The 18,243-nt window shown below is 40.9% G+C and overlaps 2 protein-coding genes across 2 annotated transcripts; both read right to left on the bottom strand.

Annotated features, from left to right (window-relative positions):
• Positions 1–297: 297 nt before the first annotated feature.
• Positions 298–5,635, bottom strand: LOC109987575 (neutral cholesterol ester hydrolase 1-like). Its single transcript, XM_065966161.1, has 5 exons — positions 5,427–5,635; positions 3,519–3,762; positions 3,147–3,216; positions 2,318–2,489; positions 298–1,896 (listed from the first exon to the last, which is right to left on the bottom strand). The coding sequence occupies exons 1-5, from the start codon at positions 5,565–5,567 to the stop codon at positions 1,276–1,278; spliced, it is 1,248 nt and encodes a 415-aa protein (XP_065822233.1). The 5' UTR covers positions 5,568–5,635; the 3' UTR covers positions 298–1,275.
• Positions 5,636–6,227: 592 nt separating this feature from the next.
• LOC109987577 (neutral cholesterol ester hydrolase 1-like) lies at positions 6,228–13,113 on the bottom strand. Its single transcript, XM_020638690.3, has 5 exons — positions 12,913–13,113; positions 11,160–11,415; positions 10,874–10,943; positions 10,378–10,549; positions 6,228–9,670 (listed from the first exon to the last, which is right to left on the bottom strand). The coding sequence occupies exons 1-5, from the start codon at positions 13,051–13,053 to the stop codon at positions 9,050–9,052; spliced, it is 1,260 nt and encodes a 419-aa protein (XP_020494346.2). The 5' UTR covers positions 13,054–13,113; the 3' UTR covers positions 6,228–9,049.
• Positions 13,114–18,243: the final 5,130 nt, after the last annotated feature.

The following is an 18,243-nucleotide window of genomic DNA, read 5'->3' as shown; positions in this document are numbered from 1 at the left end:
GTCAGACACAACCAGAGGCGCTGTTTATCAACAGGCGAGACAGGCAACTGCTTGGGGCCCCAGACCAGTAGGGGTCCCCTGGGGACTGACAAAATTCAAACTACAGCAGCGACCCATAATGCACATTTTGCAATGACAGTAGGAAACCTCCCCTGATTCTTGCCTTGGGCCCCAACGGAGTCTAGACTCGCCTCTGTACACAACTTCAAGACAAAATAAAGGTGCAACATTTATGACAACATTACTCTGAAGAGTTTTAAAAAGGCCAAATCACTAATCAGGCAAGTTGAGCCAAAGCCAGTTCAGTAAGGCTTTAATCAGAAAAAGAACACCATGAGTCACTCACTGAGGAATATCAGACGTCCCAAACTGATGACACATACAGTAACAGTAACAATGAACATAAATGATTTTGCTTCATGAGTGTGACATCAACAACAGATGGCAGAGACATTTGTGTTAGTGTATAATATTAAAAACGTGAAAAATTACACTCTGTGAAATGATGATATTTGAAGCCTTTGCAGATCTCCAGTGGGTGGAGATTGTGGAGAGCAAATGTTAGAGAACTGTGAAACTATGATTCATTCATTGTGTTGTTTATTCATGTTTCTGTATCCAGGACATTTAAACCACACCGTGTTTTAATCAGAGTAATGCATGTTTTCCTTTCAGTAACAAAGTGATTATCAGTGATGTCATGAAACTCAAAGATGATGAGCATTTGGTCACAGATTTTTTTAAGTCCTCGAGGGAAGACATCGCCTTCTTAAAGGGGCAGGATGCACAATCTGGATGTTTACTTCAGCTCTGTAGGTTTTAAAAGACACTCTCTGTTGAAATAGCCTTTGACATTACTTGCTGGATCTTATAATAACAGTTTAAACTTCTGATATAATGAACCTTTTATTTATTTATTTTATTTATTTATTGTACTTGAAGCTGCACTGTCGTATTATTTCTATGCATTTCATTTGATTTTATTCCCCTCGCCAGAAGCTCACAGTGTTAGTCAGAAGGTTAGATATATTTCACCTTTTCCATTTCAGACCTTCAGTTATCTTTACACATCATGTTCATACTTTCTAAGCTGGTATGCATCTGCAAGTACACGAGGGCCCTGAGCTTAGATTTAATGTCCTTATACAAAGAGAGGATGTACAAGTCTGTGATTCATAAAGCTAGGACTTGTTCATTTGGTATCTCCAAACACACGAGTGCATGCGACACAAAAAAAACACTCATTCACTCTCTTGCTCGCACATATTCACACACCTACAAGTTGTTCTTGAGCCAGTCGATGTAATCCCTGGTCGCCCTCCTCCCTACATCAAAATCCAGAGGCCAGGTTATAAAGCTGAAACACCCGTGGAAGCCGTCCTCATAGTGGTGGTTGGTGACTGTCACTCCTGCGTCCTGCAGGCGCCGCGCGTACATCATGCCGTCATCCCTCAACACGTCGTGCTCGCATGTAAGCACGTACGCCCGGGGGCATTTAGCCAAAACCTCTGGGCCAGCTAACAGTGGCGATGATCTCACATCCAGCAGCCCGGGCACCTCTTTCACAGCCCCCTGAGATCCCTTTTCCACGATCACAGGCTTGTAGTTCTTTTTGTATTTCGGGGAAAGGAGGACGGTCCAGTCCAGCCGTGCCCTCAGCTCAGGGGTGATGTGTGTGTGTTGTAAGGAGCTGTGATTGTTTGTTGTAAAATGGGGAACAAGAGAGAGGTCAACACCAAGGTACTGCAGCCAGAAGCGGATCATTAAAGGCCGGTAGAGGATAGGGATATGTTCGTTCTGCAGGTAGGAGGGCGTATTGAAGTCCAGAGCTTGGAGTACTGGGTAGATCAATGCCTGGATGCTGAACTTCACACTCAAAGTGTCATCCATCGCAATCTGGGTAAATAGAAAAACAAGAATTCTTATTAAACGGCATATCACATTACATGTCATCAGAAGGAACTACATTTGTGTGGTTTGAATCCTTACAGATTGACCTCAGTTTGTACACAATAATCTAATACATGCTAAAGTAAGTCATGATCTGTTAAAACATTGTGACTGAGCTCCACACGGTCAGTCGTGCGCACACAGCGCTTGTTCGCCCTGACGGCTCCAATGGTACACACTGACACCTTCTGCTCCCCTTAAAAATCAAACTGTAGATCATCATTCTAGATCATTGATCTCGCAGACCACAGCCCAGGTCCTTAAAGTTATGAAAGTAGTACGGGAGGCAAAGCCTTCAACTATCAGGCTCCTCTCCTTTGAAATCATCAACTTGCACACATTCCTACGATGACGTGTGTTAACGTACCTCCTGAGAGACGGCAGCTGCCAGGTTTCCTCCTGCGCTGTCTCCTGACACAGCCACACGATCGGGGTCGACGGCATACCTAGACAAGACCTCCGCGGACAGGAAGTGTTTGGCAGCAGTAAGGCAGTCTAAATACGGCACTGGGAAGTGCACCTCTGGATACATCTGGTACCTAAAACACAGACATTGGATGTAATAGATACTGACGTTTCAGAAAGAATTGGGTATTTGATTATGGACACTTTTTCTACATTTAAAGTTATTTACTAAACCTGTAAACACACTGGCATAATATCAACAATACAGCTGGACAACTAGGATTATCTGAATCAACACACACGTTGTGTCATCCCCGCTCGTCATCAACCCTCGTGGGTTTATGAGACACCAGAAATTCCGTTGCAGTGGTTTACAGTAACATTTCATAACATTTCAATGTTGCATGCTCCTGTCACAGTTCAGTCTTTAACAGTGTATTCTGTCTTTTCTCCCAGGCTTTACGGATAAAATCTGCTACAACACATTGGTTTCCTTTTCTAAAACACAACTCAAAGTTTTTCAGAATCGTCTAGCCAAAAGAAAGAAGGACATTTTTCTAAAAAGAACATCCCTTCTGGTTACTGCAGATGCATGAATATCTGCACTTCAAGGTGAAAGCTCAACTCAATCTCATTTTTATACAATGACAACAAGGTCTTTCAATTGAATATATCATAGTAACGGCTCAGTGAGTGGGTGTCAGTATGTATTTATTTTCTTTTGTTTTTGTTGCTTTGAGCAGAAAAGTGTTGAAACACTGGATCAGTGTTGCAGGAGGAGACACACTTACTCAACAGAGACCACAACGGCGTTGAGCTCATCAGACACCATCCTGTTGATCTTATCATAAGACCCCTTCTCTAAGGAAATGCAAGAGGGATGAAGGAGAGTGGATAAGGGAAGTGAACAAACAATATGTTGTATTTGAATGAACCACTTCTTAGAAATATTACTGGAAGATATGCACAACAGGATAACACAAATCAAACAACAAAACTCCTCTTGTGGAAGATAGACGAATCATTGCCCTCTGATGCAGAAATACTTTAAGGCCAAATAAAACACATTGAATAAAAGAAGAGGTCTCTTATTGTGCTGCTCAGTCTTGCTTGTCTATAATATATCTAGAGTAAAATAGACGGTCCATAATCGAGATACTCACTCCCACTGCCTAATGCCCAGCCTCCTCCATGGAAGAACATCAGCCCTCTCCTCAGATGTCCCTCCCCTCCAGCAGGGGGCTCGTACAAGCGGACCGGGACGCCGGCAAAGGTGATGTCGCTGACTTTCACTCCAGGCGCGACCCCTCCGTCGGGCTCAGAACCAAGAATGCTCTCGAAACCCACTGTGCTCTGCCTGATAGACTTGATGTAGTGGTTGAAGCCGAGCCGGTCCGACCAATAGGCCTGAAAAGAAAAAGTGTATAACCTCAATTGGAGTTTAGGATGGACATGACAGATTCAAAACATTTGATGATGGTGGGCCCTGAAGACGTCCTGAAATTGTGCTGAATGTATGAACGCAGGTGGACAATATTTTTCCCCCTGACTCTACCTGTACCAGAGTGAAATGTCGGCATGAAGTCGGGGTGAGCGGATGTGTGAATACAGCAAAAGAGTCTGACACTACAATGACAGTTATTTTCTTTACATTAATGCTACGTTGTATTCGGACATGTTCCTGAATATTTCCTGCTGTGTTCACAGATCCACTCATTCACCCCAACTCTGCTACATGCCGACATTTTCCTGGGGGGGGGGGGGGCGGCAGGAAAAATTCCATTGTTTGCGTTCACACACATGAAGCTCAACCAAAAAAAAAAAGTCAAGAAATTATGAGTTTTGTGCATGTGTGAAAATACCACCAGACCCTCTGCACTCTGCACTGTGTCGTAACGATAAGTCATAGAACTTTTGACCTCAGACACACAAACATCTTAGACTGTATCCAAACCTTGACAAAGGCCAGCAGACACAGCTGCTTGGCACAATGCAGCTTGATTGTGTAACAAGTTTCTTAAAAAGTTAATTTTAGCAATATGACAACATTTGACTTTTGAATTTTAGGTGGGTGTTTAGGATGATCTGCAGATTATTAGTACTGATCTATTACCTGCAGACCAGTCGTCTGTGATAGGACTTACTTACTGGTTTAGGACCTACATTCCAATATTTGAATAAGAAAGATACAAACTAATATTAAATATCCTGTACAAACAGAATGACCAGCTTTGGCAAACTGTTATAAACCATTAATGTGTGAACTCCCTCGGCCTATGTGGCTCAATACTCGTCACCTACAGCTGCTTTTTCCAAATGTAGAGCAAAGGTGAAAAGTTTCTCGTTCTCAGGGAAGCTCACAATAAACTCTCTAAATGACCGCTGCTTTGTAACATGTTGGCATTTGAGGAAACAGAGGCACACTTTCAAAAGTGAACCGTTGATGTGGTGTAAAAGTCTTTCACAACATTCGTTTATTTTACACTGGTGTTGCGAATGAGCTTTAATGGATTCAAGCTTGAAAATACCCTCTAGCAAAGAAAAACACTGTCGACTAGTCTTAATCCATAGAAGTACATGTTGTTGAGGGGTTTAAGGGCATGATTTACCTCAGAACTGAGATTTCACGGCTCTGCATGTGTCACAAGATCTGCTCTGCTGAAAACCCACTACTTCAAATAAAAACACTTTGTAAGGCAGAGATGCCATTGCTTTTTCTTCACTGAGATCTTGTCAGTATAAACACTGAAGTTGTGCAATGTAAAGTTAGCCCTCTATAACACTTGGCTTCTGGGTCGAAGTCCATGTCTGAGCAGTGTTTTCACTGTCACTTATCAAACATAGACTGCAGCTCACCTTTTTTTATTTGCACAAACACTGCTTTAAATTTCACATCAACTTTATAAAGCTGAGATAAATATGAAGAGAAGGGTAAAGAACTTGTGCAGATTGGATCATAGATGATTTTAAGTTGTGCACCTGCTGCATTCACTTACTTTTGCTGCAACCCTCCTACACACAGCACATCCCAAAACATGTGTTGCCTTATTTAAAAAAAATTGCTTTCTCACCAGATGCATTGTTGTGCGGAATCCAGCATCCAGCATCATCAGCTTCCACTGCTCCTGGATGCTATCAGGCAGCGGGATGTAAACATAATAAGCGACAGACACCGTTAACAAGACAGTGACGACAACCGGCAGCAGCCTCATCCTGACTCCCTCAGTGACAGATGATGATCCACAGGCTGCAGATCACACTCTGATTACTCAGTTATAAGTACTAGGTATTACTATGAAGGACCACTAAGCGTGAAATGAACCACTTCCGTTTAAAGTCTTCAAAATAAAACATTTCATGCGTTTCAATATCACCACCGGATGTTTTAAAATACAAATCAATTAAAAAGTAATATCTAAAACGTTTCAAAATAAGTAGCCTGATGACTGTCTACTAGGGCTAAATGTACCCTGTATCAAACAACCTATATGAACATTTTAGTACAGGCTTTTATTTCTTTATTCTTTGGCTGCTGGTTTTAAACTTGTTTTTTAAATGTTTTAAAATATTCCCTGCTTTAACAAATAGAAAGATAAACGCATTGATTTTGAAGGACTTCATATGAATACGAACTGACATCTGAGAAATGAAGTTTTTTTTTTTGTGTGTCCGCAGTTGGATCAGCACATTGTAATACACATCTTTGACCACGGAGAGGCACTATAGAGCTGCAGACTTAAAGTGAATGACTGCACACATTATACCTCACTGCTCTGACATTTTCAAGTGAAATGTTATCCCTGAAATGAGTTTGCTTTAAGAATAAAATGTTGGTTGCAATATTTTGTAAATTAAAAAAAAAAAAAAAAAAAAAACACTAACTATTTTTAATCTTTGAGAAAACAGATCATGATTCTGTACAGTGATGTCACACACAGCTCAAGCTGGACATTGCAAATGAAATACATATTTAGTCAATTTTGAAATCAAGCTTTCAGACTTTTTGTTTCTCAAGAGTAAAATGACAAAAGCAATAACACATGCAAATCTTTCCTTTCTAAACGAGGCCACAACAGCAGCTGGTTAGCTTAGCTTCATACCAAGAAATGAAACCGATGAAACTGCAAGCATGTTTTTTTCTTATGGAATACCAACATCTTCCAGCACCTCTAAAGCTGACTGATCAACACATTGTATCTTGGTTGTTCAATCTGTACCACTACTCAAGTGTAAACATTGCGGTTTGATGGACTAGTTCATGTCAGAGACAAGTTGTTATACTGTACGGTTACTGTCCATGAGAACACAGAGCTGAAAACAACAAATCCAGAGGGAGTTTGACTACAATCTCTTTTTTAGGAAATCTTTATGCCACAATATATTTATATAGAGAACATTTGATTTTTGCTATAATCGTACTCAGAATGTATGTGTATGAAAAATTAAATTAAAAACATCCGGAATCCAAACTAACTACATAAAAACAGTAAGATAAGAAACTGTAATTTAACACACCTTGAAGTATTTTGTTTTTATTCCTGTATAGAAAGGGTTTGATATATACTCTCTGCTTGATGCAACTTAGAGATGGAGTATTTAGAGGATTAGCAGAAGGTGAACTGTGTTTCTCAGGGGGTTTAAAATATATTTTTACATGTGTAGCATTCTGTTTTGTCTTACTAAACAATATCGAACATCCAAATTTGATGATGCAAGTCTGTAGTGTAAGTCAATGTACAGAAACAACTTTTCTTCATCATTGTGAGTTTATGTATTTCATCATCAACATTCATCATCACATCAGATGGCAGAGACATTTGTGGTACATATAAAGAAATATAAAGAAAACGTGAAAAAATACACTCGAGTGTAAAACGATTTCAAGCCCTTTTAGATCTCCAGTGGGTGGATGAACTGAGAAACTATGATTCATTCATTTTTCATATGTTTCTGTATCCAAAACATTAAAATCACACCGTGTTTTATTCAGAGTAAATTAGGGGCATGATGACATGTTACCTTTAAGTTCCAAAGTGATTATCAAATGTACTGAAACTCAAAGGTGATAGTGCATTTGGTCATAGATTTTCAAGTCCTTGAGGAAAGACATCCCCTTCTCATCCCGTCTCTGTTGAAATAACATTTGATGCATCAAACCACGTTTCATATTCTTTAAGCACCGACTGTATATTTACAAAACATTACTTAGTAGATCATATAATAACTGTTTAAACCTCTGCTTTAATGAACCTTTCATTAGGTTTGAATCTTGACCATTACTCAGTGTAAGTACAACACAAGCAAAGATCTGGAAAGGAGGAAACACCATCAGTAAGAGCAAATAAACAGCTTTAAGTCCGATCGGACACACAGGTGCTGACAGGCACTGCACAGAGGGAAAGCACAACATCGACCACTGTTCTTGAGAGTTCTAATCAGCATCAAAACCATCCTAAAATTGCCATGATCGAACAAAATCTTCATCATCAATAATCTCATTAAGGTCGTAGGTGTTTATGAAAGAGCTGGGTCTTTAGCTTTTTCTTAAAGGTGCAGAGGGACTCTGCAGGTCAATGGAGTTTGGAAGTGTGTTCCACCACCGGGGGGCGACAGAGGAGAAGAGTCTTGTTAGAGACTTAGGACCCTGTTGTAAAGGTTGGATCAGACGCCTTTCATTGACAGAGCGTAGTGGGCTGGAGGGAGTGTAGACCTGGATGTGAGAGTTTAGGTAAGCTTAGAGACTTCCTCCTCGATCAGAGGGGATAATGAGGTAAGTGAGGCACTTTTGGTTGCTGCCTTAGGGCTGAGTTGGTCAGGTTCAGAAAACTGGTGACTGATCGCTGCAACCTTTTCTGTAAAATATGAGGCAAACATGTCTGGTGTGAGTGGAGGGTGGTAATATGTAGTCTTAGCCATTTTTCAGTGAGCCATGGACTAGGGGTGGGTTTTGCGAGTGGATTTGGACACTAGAGGGCAGAGTTTGTTCAGAGATGAGGCCAGTGTGGAGCAGAGTGTGTCTGTAGCCTCATCAAGAGAGTGTGGCACAATCCTTATGGGCAGGCATGGCAGCCAAGACCTCGTCAGACAGCTGAGTTGGTTTAAGGGATCGAATGTTTCGATGGAATGAAACCATTTGTGGCGGTGCCTGAGGGAGTTCTGGTAAGGAGATTGTGAATTGAATGAAAAAGAGGTCCGAGAGATGCAGAGGGGCGACAGTCAGGTTGGCTGTCGAGCAGTTCCGAGTCAGGCTCAAATCAAGAGTGTTGCCTGCTCTGTGGGTAGGAGGAGTTAGTGCCTGCTTGAGGTCAAATGAGAAAAGGAGAGCGAGGAAGACTGTTTCCTGGGCTCTTGTAAATATAATTGAAACTGCATTGTCAAAGTATTTCTATGCATTTAGTTAGATTTTTCCCCCAGAAGCTCACAGTGTTAGTCAGAAGGTTAGATGTATTTCACCTTTTCCATTTCAGACCTTCAGTTATCTTTACACATCATGTTCATACTTTCTAAGCTGGTATGCATCTGCAAGTACACGAGGGCCCTGAGCTTAGATTTAATGTCCTTATACAAAGAGAGGATGTACAAGTCTGTGATTCATAAAGTTAGGACTTGTTCATTTGGTATCTCCAAACACATGTGCGCATGCGACACAAAAAAAAACACTCATTCACTCTCTTGCTCGCACATATTCACACACCTACAAGTTGTTTTTGAGCCAGTCGATGTAATCCCTGGTCGCCCTCCTCCCTACATCAAAATCCAGAGGCCAGGTTATAAAGCTGAAACACCCGTGGAAGCCGTCCTCATAGTGGTGGTTGGTGACTGTCACTCCTGCATCCTGCAGGCGCCGCGCGTACATCATGCCGTCATCCCTCAACACGTCGTGCTCGCATGTAAGCACGTACGCCCGGGGGCATTTAGCCAAAACCTCTGGGCCAGCTAACAGTGGCGATGATCTCACATCCAGCATCTCAGGCACCTCTTTCACAGCCCCCTGAGATCCCTTTTCCACAATCACAGCCTTGTAGTTCTTTTTGTATTTCGGGTGAAGGAGGACGGTCCAGTCCAGCCGTGCCCTCAGCTCAGGGTCGATGTGTGTGTGTTGTAAGGAGCTGTGCTTGTTTGTTATAAACTGGGGAACAAGAGAGAGGTCAACACCAAGGTACTGCAGCCAGAGGCGGATGGCTAAGGACCGGTAGACGATAGGCATATGTTCGTTCTGCAGGTAGGAGGGCGTATTGAAGTCCAGAGCTTGGACTGCTGGGTAGATCAATGCCTGGACGCTGAACTTTACACTCAAAGTGTCATCCATCGCAATCTGGGTAAATAGAAAAACATAACAAGAACCTAATTAAACATCACATCACGTTACAAGGACTTAAGTTTTAAATGTCATCAAAGGACCTGAAATTGGGGGGAAAGTCATTCATGATCCGTTAACACATTGTGATTCCACAACAGTGCCATAGGGAAGTTTCGCCGTCATGTAATATCAGTGTAAACTCACAGCATGAGCTCCACAGCCACAGTCACACACACACACTGCTCTGTTCCGTCCAGTCGGCTCCAATGTGACACACATTGCCTTAAAAATCACTTTCTGTTCTCTTACCTTTCTAGATCATTGACCTCGCAGAGTACAGGCCCAGGTCCTTAAAGTTATAGAAGTAGTACGGGAGGCAAAGCCTTCAACTATCAGGCCCCTCTCCTTTGAAATCATCATCTATCACTTTGGGTCAGACTGTCACCTTCTCTACATTTAAGAGAACATTTAAAACTTTCAAATTGGATTAAGCTTATAGTGAAGGCTGGCTCGTGCTAACTAGCTCCTTGTTACGCTAACAGGCTTAGACTGCCAGGTCTATGTACAGTGAATAATATTACAAAGAGTATCTGTTCCAAACACGATGAGAAACTTGTGTTGTGAATGGTCGCTCTAAAAAAATGGAGTAAATGATAAATCTCCTGCTCTTTAATATACAGTCTGTTCTGCACACATTCCTATGATGGCGTGTGTTAACGTACCTCCTGAGAGACGGCAGCTGCCAGGTTTCCTCCTGCGCTGTCTCCTGACACAGCCACACGATCGGGGTCGACGGCATACCTAGACAAGACCTCCTCGGACAGGAAGTGCTTGGCAGCAGTAAGGCAGTCTAAATACGGCACTGGGAAGTGCACCTCTGGATACAGACGATACCTGATACACAGACATTGGATGTAATAGATACTGACGTTTCAGAAAGCATTGGGTATTTGATTATGGACACTTTTTCTACATTTAAAGTTATTTACTAAACCTGTAAACACACTGGTATAATATCAAGAGCAAAGCTACACAACGAGGATTATCTGTATCAACACACATGCTTACATTGTCCAGTGTGTCATCCCCCCTCCTGTCCAGAAGAGGGCTTTATAAAGTCCGTCTCAGTAAGTATGTATTTATTTATTTATTTTTTGTTGCTTTGAGCAGAAAAGTGTTGAAACACTGGATCGGTGTTGCAGGAGGAGACACACTTACTCAACAGAGACCACAACAGCATTGAGCTCGTCAGACACCATCCTGTTGACCTTATCATAAGACGTCTCCTCTGAGGAAATGCAAGAGGGATGAAGGAGAGTGGATAAAGGGAAGTGAACAAACAATATGTTGTATCTGAATGATGCAGAAATACTTTAAATCTACAAATATAAAGCTTTACTGAGCATTCAAAGTAGCATTTATAACACATTGAATTAAAGAAGAGGTCTCTTATTGTGCTGCTCACTCTTAGTGGTCTATTATATCTAACAGTGTCTGTACTCACTCACACTGCCGAAGGCCCAGCCTCCTCCATGGAAGAACATCAGCCCTCTCCTCAGATGTCCCTCCCCTCCAGCAGGGGGCTCGTACAAACGGACCGGGATGCCGGCAAAGGTGATGTCGCTGACTTTCACTCCAGGCGCGCCCCCTCGGTCGGGCTCAGAACTGGCCATACCATTTACCATGCTCTGGAAACCCTCTACGCTCTGCCTGATAGACGTGATGTAGTGTTCGGAGGCCAGCGGATCCATCCAATGGGACTAAAATGGAAGAAAACGAAGTGTGCAACCTTAAGGGGAGTTTCTCCTTGAAAGAATTAAGACAATCGATGATGGTGGGTGGGTGTGATTGTGTTTTCAAACATGTACGCAAAACTGTGCTGAATGCATGAACGCAAGTAGACAATTCTTTTCACCCTGACTGAACCTTTACCCGAGTAAAATTTCAGCGTGAAGTCGGGGGGGTGAGCTGATGTGTATTCAGACATATTCCTGAATATTTCCCGGTGTGTTCACAGATCCACTCATCCATCTGAGTGGATCTGCTACTCGCCAAAATGTTACTGGGGGGATGGAAGGAAAAAGTCCAGGTGGAATTTTTTTTTTGTTGGAACACATGAAGCTCAACCCTAAAGACGCCAGGGACTTCTTAGGAGTTTTGTGCATGTGTGAAACTACCACCAGACCTTTGTCCCTCTGCACTGTGTCTTAATGATACGTCATATAACTTTTTCACTCAGACACACAAACATCTCGGACTGTATCCAAAGTTTGACAAAGGCCAGCAGACACAGCAGCTTGGCACAATGCAGCTTGATTGTGTCACAATTTTAGCAATGTGATGAGATATTTGAATTTAGAATTTTAGGTGGGTGCAACTTTTTCCATCCATATATCCATTCTAAAACCCAAATTTAGGATATCTACAGATTATTAGTACTGACCTATTACCTGCAGACCAGTCAGACTTAATTTAATCTTAATTTACGGGATCTATTTTCCAATATTTGAAGAAGAAAGATACACTATAATATTGAATGTAATGATAATAAACTCTCTAAATGACCGCTGCTTTGTAACATGTTGGCATTCGAGGAAACAGAGGCACACTTTCAAAAGTGAACCGTTGATGTGGTGTAAAAGTCTTTCACAACATTTGTTTATTTCACACTGGTGTTGCGAATGAGCTTTAATGGATTCAAGCTTGAAAATACCCTCTAGCGAAGAAAAACACTGTCGACTAGTCTTAATCCATAGAAGTACATGTTGTTGAGGGGTTTAAGGGCATGATTTACCTCAGAACTGAGATTTCACGGCTCTGTGTGTGTCACAAGATCTGCTCTGCTGAAAAGCCACTACTTCAAATAAAAACACTTTGTAAGGCAGAGATGCCATTGCTTTTTCTTTACTGAGATCTTGTCAGTATAAACACTGAAGTTGTGCAATGTAAAGTTAGCCCTCTATAACACTTGGCGTCTGGGTCGAAGTCCATGTCTGAGCAGTGTTATCACTGTCACTTATCAAACATAGACTGCAGCTCACCTTTTTTTATTTGCACAAACACTGCTTTAAATTTCACATCAACTTTATAAAGCTGAGATAAACATGAAGAGAAGGGTAAAGAACTTGTGCAGATTGGATCATAGATGATTTAAAGTTGTGCACCTGCTGCATTCACTTACTTTTGCTGCAACCCTCCTACACACAGCACATCCCAAAACATGTGTTACCTTATTTCTTTTTAAATTGCTTTCTCACCAGATGCATCATTGCACGTATTACAGCGTCCAGCATCATCAGCTTCCACTGCTCCTGGATGCTATCAGGCAGCGGGATGTAAACATAATAAGCGACAGACACCGTTAACAAGACAGTGACGACAACCGGCAGCAGCCTCATCCTGACTCCCTCAGTGACAGATGATGATCCACAGGCTGCAGATCACACTCTGATTACTCAATAATAAGTACTAGGTATTACTATGAAGCATGAAATGAACCACTTCCGTTTAAAGTTTTCAAAATAAAACCTTTATTTGCATGCATTTCAGTATGGTGTTTGGAATTAAAAATTACAAAAAAGTAAATTATAACTTATAAGTTTTAGAATAGCCTAATGACTGTCTAGGGCTAAATTTACCCTATATCAAACAACCTTTGGGACCATATTTGTTGGCTTTTTTTCCTTTAGGTTTTTTTTTTAAAACAATATTTTTGTAGAAGCCTATCTCCTTCAAAAACTGCTTTCAAAAATAAAAAGATAAACGTATTGATTCTGAAGGACTTCAGACGAATACGAACTTGGGATATGACGTTTTTGACATTGAAAGAAAATCAGCACATTATAATACATATTTGTGACCACGGGGAGGCACCACTGAGCTGCAGACTTTAGTGAATGACTGCACCTAATATTAATAATCTATGTATGTTACATGTCGGTAGTTTGCAATGTTTTGTTTATTTAAAAAAACATATTTACTCATGTACATATTTACTTTTTTAATCTTTGAGAAAACAGAAAAGAAACCTGCTTACCATTTAGGTAATGAGATAGGCAAGTGGGACAAAAATAAAAGTAGAATAATTTCACCTCTTCTGCAACAGACACTTGTTGCAACTCCTATTTGACAATTTCCCTAACAATGTAATTCTTCTTCTTCCATGCACCTCCCATGAATGTAAGAATATAGAAACCATGTTTTCTGCACAAAGTATGTTAATCCTTCTTAAATAAATTCATAGGTTAAATAAGAACGGGTGACATTGAGTTTTTCCACTTTGACTAAAATGTCAGAGTTTGTGACATTGATCTGGTGCGAGTTTATAGTCCTGTTTTTCCAGTAAAGTTCTGTTTGCATGTCTTTTTATGTGCACACATCAATACTGCAGTGAGAGTCTTACAGTAAGGGATTTGTGCTGCAAGTTGTTGGAGAGGTATTGGACTCATCATGACCGCTAACAGACTATTGATCCATCTGCTTTCCTACTTTTCTGTCTTTCCTGCTATTTTTAGACGAAAAAGCCCAGCTTGTCTTTATTTGTTTGGTGTGGTGATCAATACTAACAGTGAATTCAGGGGAAGTCCAGGCTCATACTGGAGTTTATTTGACACACGCTTAAGAAAATACTTTCAAACTGATTACAGCAAAAGGAATACTACCAATTGTTTGGTATTCAAGGTTAATTACAGACAGAACAGTGGCTAAGCTGACCAGAAATCAGAATCAGAAATACTTTATTTATTCCAGGGGGAAATTCAGTAAGCAAGAGATAGAAAAGTCAGCAGCTTCTGTAAATCAAACAAAGGATGTTGGAAAACACACGGCTTGCACCTCAGACCAATAAAAGGCAAAGTGACACCCCGTGATGGACGTTAGAGATTGTTCCAACTCGAGGTCTAAGTCACTGTAAGGCACGCAGCAGCACAGTAACATCAATACTGCCATGGCTTAAAGGGGCAAACAGTGTCAGTGTCACCTTCTCACTCTCTCTCTCTCTCTCTCTCTCTCTCTCTCTCTCTCTCTCTCTCCCTCTCTCACTGGGCTATTTATCGCCCTCCCCCCTTCCCACGGTTTGACTTCCAAATGGACACTATCCGTCCCTGATGGCCCACTGTGAGAATGTAAACAAACATCAGAGCTGATGAGGATCTGACCCCTCTGCTGTGCCGGTTTTCCAAAACAAAGCAGCCAGACCACCAGACCGTATCAGATTAGCCTTCTGGGAGACCAAGAGGTGGCTGCAGGTCACAGTCTTTACTAGAAAAGAAGTCTAAGGGATAATTGAGGTCAAAAATTGACATATATTGAACAAATAAACATGAAGCAAAGTCATTTGTGCAGTTCAGCTACAGTGATGTCACAAACAGCTCAGATGACGTCAATTTTGAAAATCAAGCTTCCACCATTTTTTGTTTCTTAAGATTTAGATGACAAGATCAGTAACACGTGCGAGTGTTTCTTTTCTAAACATGGCCACAACAGCAGCTGGTTAGCTTAGCTTCACATCAAGAAATCAAACAGCTATAGCACGGATTTGTCCAAAGGGAAACCAAGAAGAACAAATCAAGAGGGAGTTTTACGTCACACTCTTTTTAGGAAGTATTTATGTCACAATTTATTTTCATAGAGTACATTTGATTTTTGCAAAATTTAGTATTCATAATTTAAGTACTTTGGTTTTATTCCCTTGTAGAAAGGGGTTGATATATATACTCTCTGCTGGAGGCAACTTAGAGGAGGAGTATTTAGAGGATTAGCAGAAGGTGAATTGTGTTGCGGTTTAAAAGATTTTCTGCATATAGTTTCCTGCTGTTTTTTTTTTTAACTGCCATTTGCAACCAATGGGCTTAAAGCTGAGCATGCTGGTGTTACTCGTGATGACGCATGAAACGGCAAACTTTTTTGCAGTCATCATAAAATCCTAAATCCTAGAGGGAGGTGGTGGTGGTGGTGGTGGTGGGGGGGGGGGGGGGTCGTCGTTTCACTCTCGAAATATCACTTTAAGTCACACACAGATGCCATACTTGCTCTCTTTCCAGAAAGCCGTCTAAATGAGAGCGTCAGCAGAAAGCTTATATTGTAAACGTTAATGTGATATATGTGTTACAGTGTGTGTGTGTGTGTGTGTGTGTGTGTGTGTGTGTGTGTGTGTGTGGTGTGTAAGGAGTGTGCATCAAAATTCCCTCTTCCTGCCCCCCCTCCTCCTCCTGTGTGTTGGTCTGGCGTCTCCCTGCAGTCTGTGGTATGGAGGGCAGAGAGAGGGCCTCTCTTGTGTCGTTGACTGGAATTACACTTCTGGTGATTTAACATGACTAAAGCCATGAAGCAGAAATGAAGGTTTTCCATTTCATGCAGTCCTGCTTTTACATGAGCTCGAGTATGAATTACTGGGCATATTAAATGGGAAATTAAACCAATAAAACAACCACTTGAACTCATTCCAATGCGTGCCGTGTTCTGATTTCATGGTCACACTTAAAGCGGTGATAATTTGAAAAGGGTCTGGTTGAAAAGAAGCAAAAGTTGTGTTTTTATCTCCTGAGATGATCAAAAGATCAAAGGCCCATTAACGCAGCCAGGACATGTTTCATCCTTTTTGAATTTAAATCAGTTTTAACCACGACTAAAACATCTTAACACAATTACTTGACATTAAGATACAATCACAAATGTCCTCTTTCCAAATTTCTATAACAAAGGATTCTAGCAAGTTTAAATGGCATAAATGGAAAAAAAGTCATTGGGAATATAGAGATGCAAGTTCCCTTTAGATTTCATGATTCTGCAGGTTTTGTTCTGCATATATGTTAAATGTTCATTCAAAAGCTAAGTGGACCTGAATTCAGATTGACTACAGCTACCGCCTGTGAAGGAAGACACTACTCATCACTGTTTGTGTCGACAGGAAACGAGTCCTTGACACTGAAAAGAAAGATGTCAGTTTGGTAGATTATTCTCTCCTCTCATGCAGCAGCAGCTCTGGTGGAATCAATTAATCAATGGGGTAAAGTTCACTTACTCACATGCTCTAATGTTATGCGTCTTTAGACTTCGATTCAAAATACTCAGGAAACCGTTTAATGTTAATCCATTTCCTTCTATTTTAGACGGTTAAATAGTTACTTCTTGGATGACACATATAACTGATCATTATCTGAGCAAATAAAGTCAGTATAATGAGCTTAAAATTGTATAATCTATAAAAGTGTTTGATGTGATTCCTCTCTACGAAATCATATATTTACATTTTTAATATGTGTAATAATAAAACACTGACAGCAGAATTTGAAAGCACACTGATGGAATTCACATGTGGTCCCCTGAAATGTCTAATTATTGATCAATAAAAAATATATCGTAGCATTCTTTGCTGAATTAGGACTGAATAAAGACGTTATCCAGGCAAGAGTAGGCTACTGGAAGGCCATAGGCCATGCTAAAAGTGAACACCAGCGCCCCTAAACTAAGCACAATTTGAGTAAGTTTTCCACCACTGTTCTGAACAGGCTCAACCTTCTTGGATCAAAACATTCATACAACTGTGTCTGTGTTATGAATCAGGCATGTCCACATAGTCATGAACTCTGTGTGACACAGGAAACATTACAGACTTTCTTTGGCTGTTAGGATCGGTGATTTAATCTTATAGCTGGTCTTAGACTGACCTACATTTGGGATATGGAGTCAACACATTCAGTGTTTGTGCATGTTGACACATTAGACGCACACAATCCCCACACAGACAGTGACAATAATGTATTGGGGTATGTAGGAATGTCATGGACAGAGGGTGAGTCGGTATGCTTCAGCTTCGACACAGACTCTATTTCTGAAATGACAAACAACAACCTGTTGTTTTTCTGCCCTTTGCAGAGCTAGATGTCACGTCGAAAAAGAACAGGAACAAAAACTGGAATATATTTCACTCTGCTTTTTTTTTTTGTTGGTGCAAGATCTTCAGGTACATACTGTTTCATAATTAGCTGAAGGATATCTGCTCTGCTGTTAAAGAAACTAAGCAAGGTTGAATTTTAATTCGTACACAGCATTTGGCTCGTTTGTCCGTAATCTTCCTGTTTCCAAACAAGTGCAGCAACAGACTCATGCTGTGACGTTGCTGATCCATTTCAGAGTATCATTAACGCAAGGAATAAGATTGTATATATCATCTTAATGTAATGTGTCTGTTGGCTCAGTAAGCATGTGTGTATGTAATTATCTGCAACAGAAAATAACATCTGCTGTTGTACACATAACAGTTTAGATGAACTGGCCTGCAGCTTTCTTCCACTGCCAGCATGGAACTGAGGATGTGAAACCACTAAAAACAACAACAACAACAAAAAACATGGTGTTTCTGGTAAAATTACGTTTTTGTTTGAATCTTTTTACCCCCAGAACTTCTGATTATTCACACTGCGGCAGTGGAAGCAACTTGACAATCACAGGTTGTCATGTGCAAAAGCAGTTGGTCTCCACTGGTCTACCTCCAGGACCTGTCACCACCTCTTTAATGACAAATATGTGACCCAAATTTCAACCACTTATAACGTTTTATAATGAAATAGCATACTGGCCTTGAGCCG

Source organism: Labrus bergylta, chromosome 18, assembly GCF_963930695.1.
Source record: "Labrus bergylta chromosome 18, fLabBer1.1, whole genome shotgun sequence".
Lineage (NCBI taxonomy): Eukaryota > Metazoa > Chordata > Actinopteri > Labriformes > Labridae > Labrus > Labrus bergylta.
Note: the sequence above shows the minus strand (reverse complement) of the source record. Positions and strands in the feature narration are given on the sequence as shown.

Bases quoted from the DNA above. Each gene is read 5' to 3' on its own strand.
- LOC109987575 (XM_065966161.1), bottom strand. From the start codon at position 5,567: ATGAGGCTGCTGCCGGTTGTCGTCACTGTCTTGTTAACGGTGTCTGTC. The intron at 3,763-5,426 runs GTGAGAAAGCAA...TTTTCTTTTCAG, and splicing joins TCCGCACAACAATGCATCTG to GCCTATTGGTCGGACCGGCT. The intron at 3,217-3,518 runs GTGAGTATCTCG...GCATTTCCTTAG, and splicing joins CTGGGCATTAGGCAGTGGGA to AGAAGGGGTCTTATGATAAG.
- LOC109987577 (XM_020638690.3), bottom strand. From the start codon at position 13,053: ATGAGGCTGCTGCCGGTTGTCGTCACTGTCTTGTTAACGGTGTCTGTC. The intron at 10,550-10,873 runs GTAAGTGTGTCT...TCTGTGTATCAG, and splicing joins GCTGTTGTGGTCTCTGTTGA to GTATCGTCTGTATCCAGAGG. The intron at 9,671-10,377 runs GTACGTTAACAC...CTATTTACCCAG, and splicing joins CAGCTGCCGTCTCTCAGGAG to ATTGCGATGGATGACACTTT.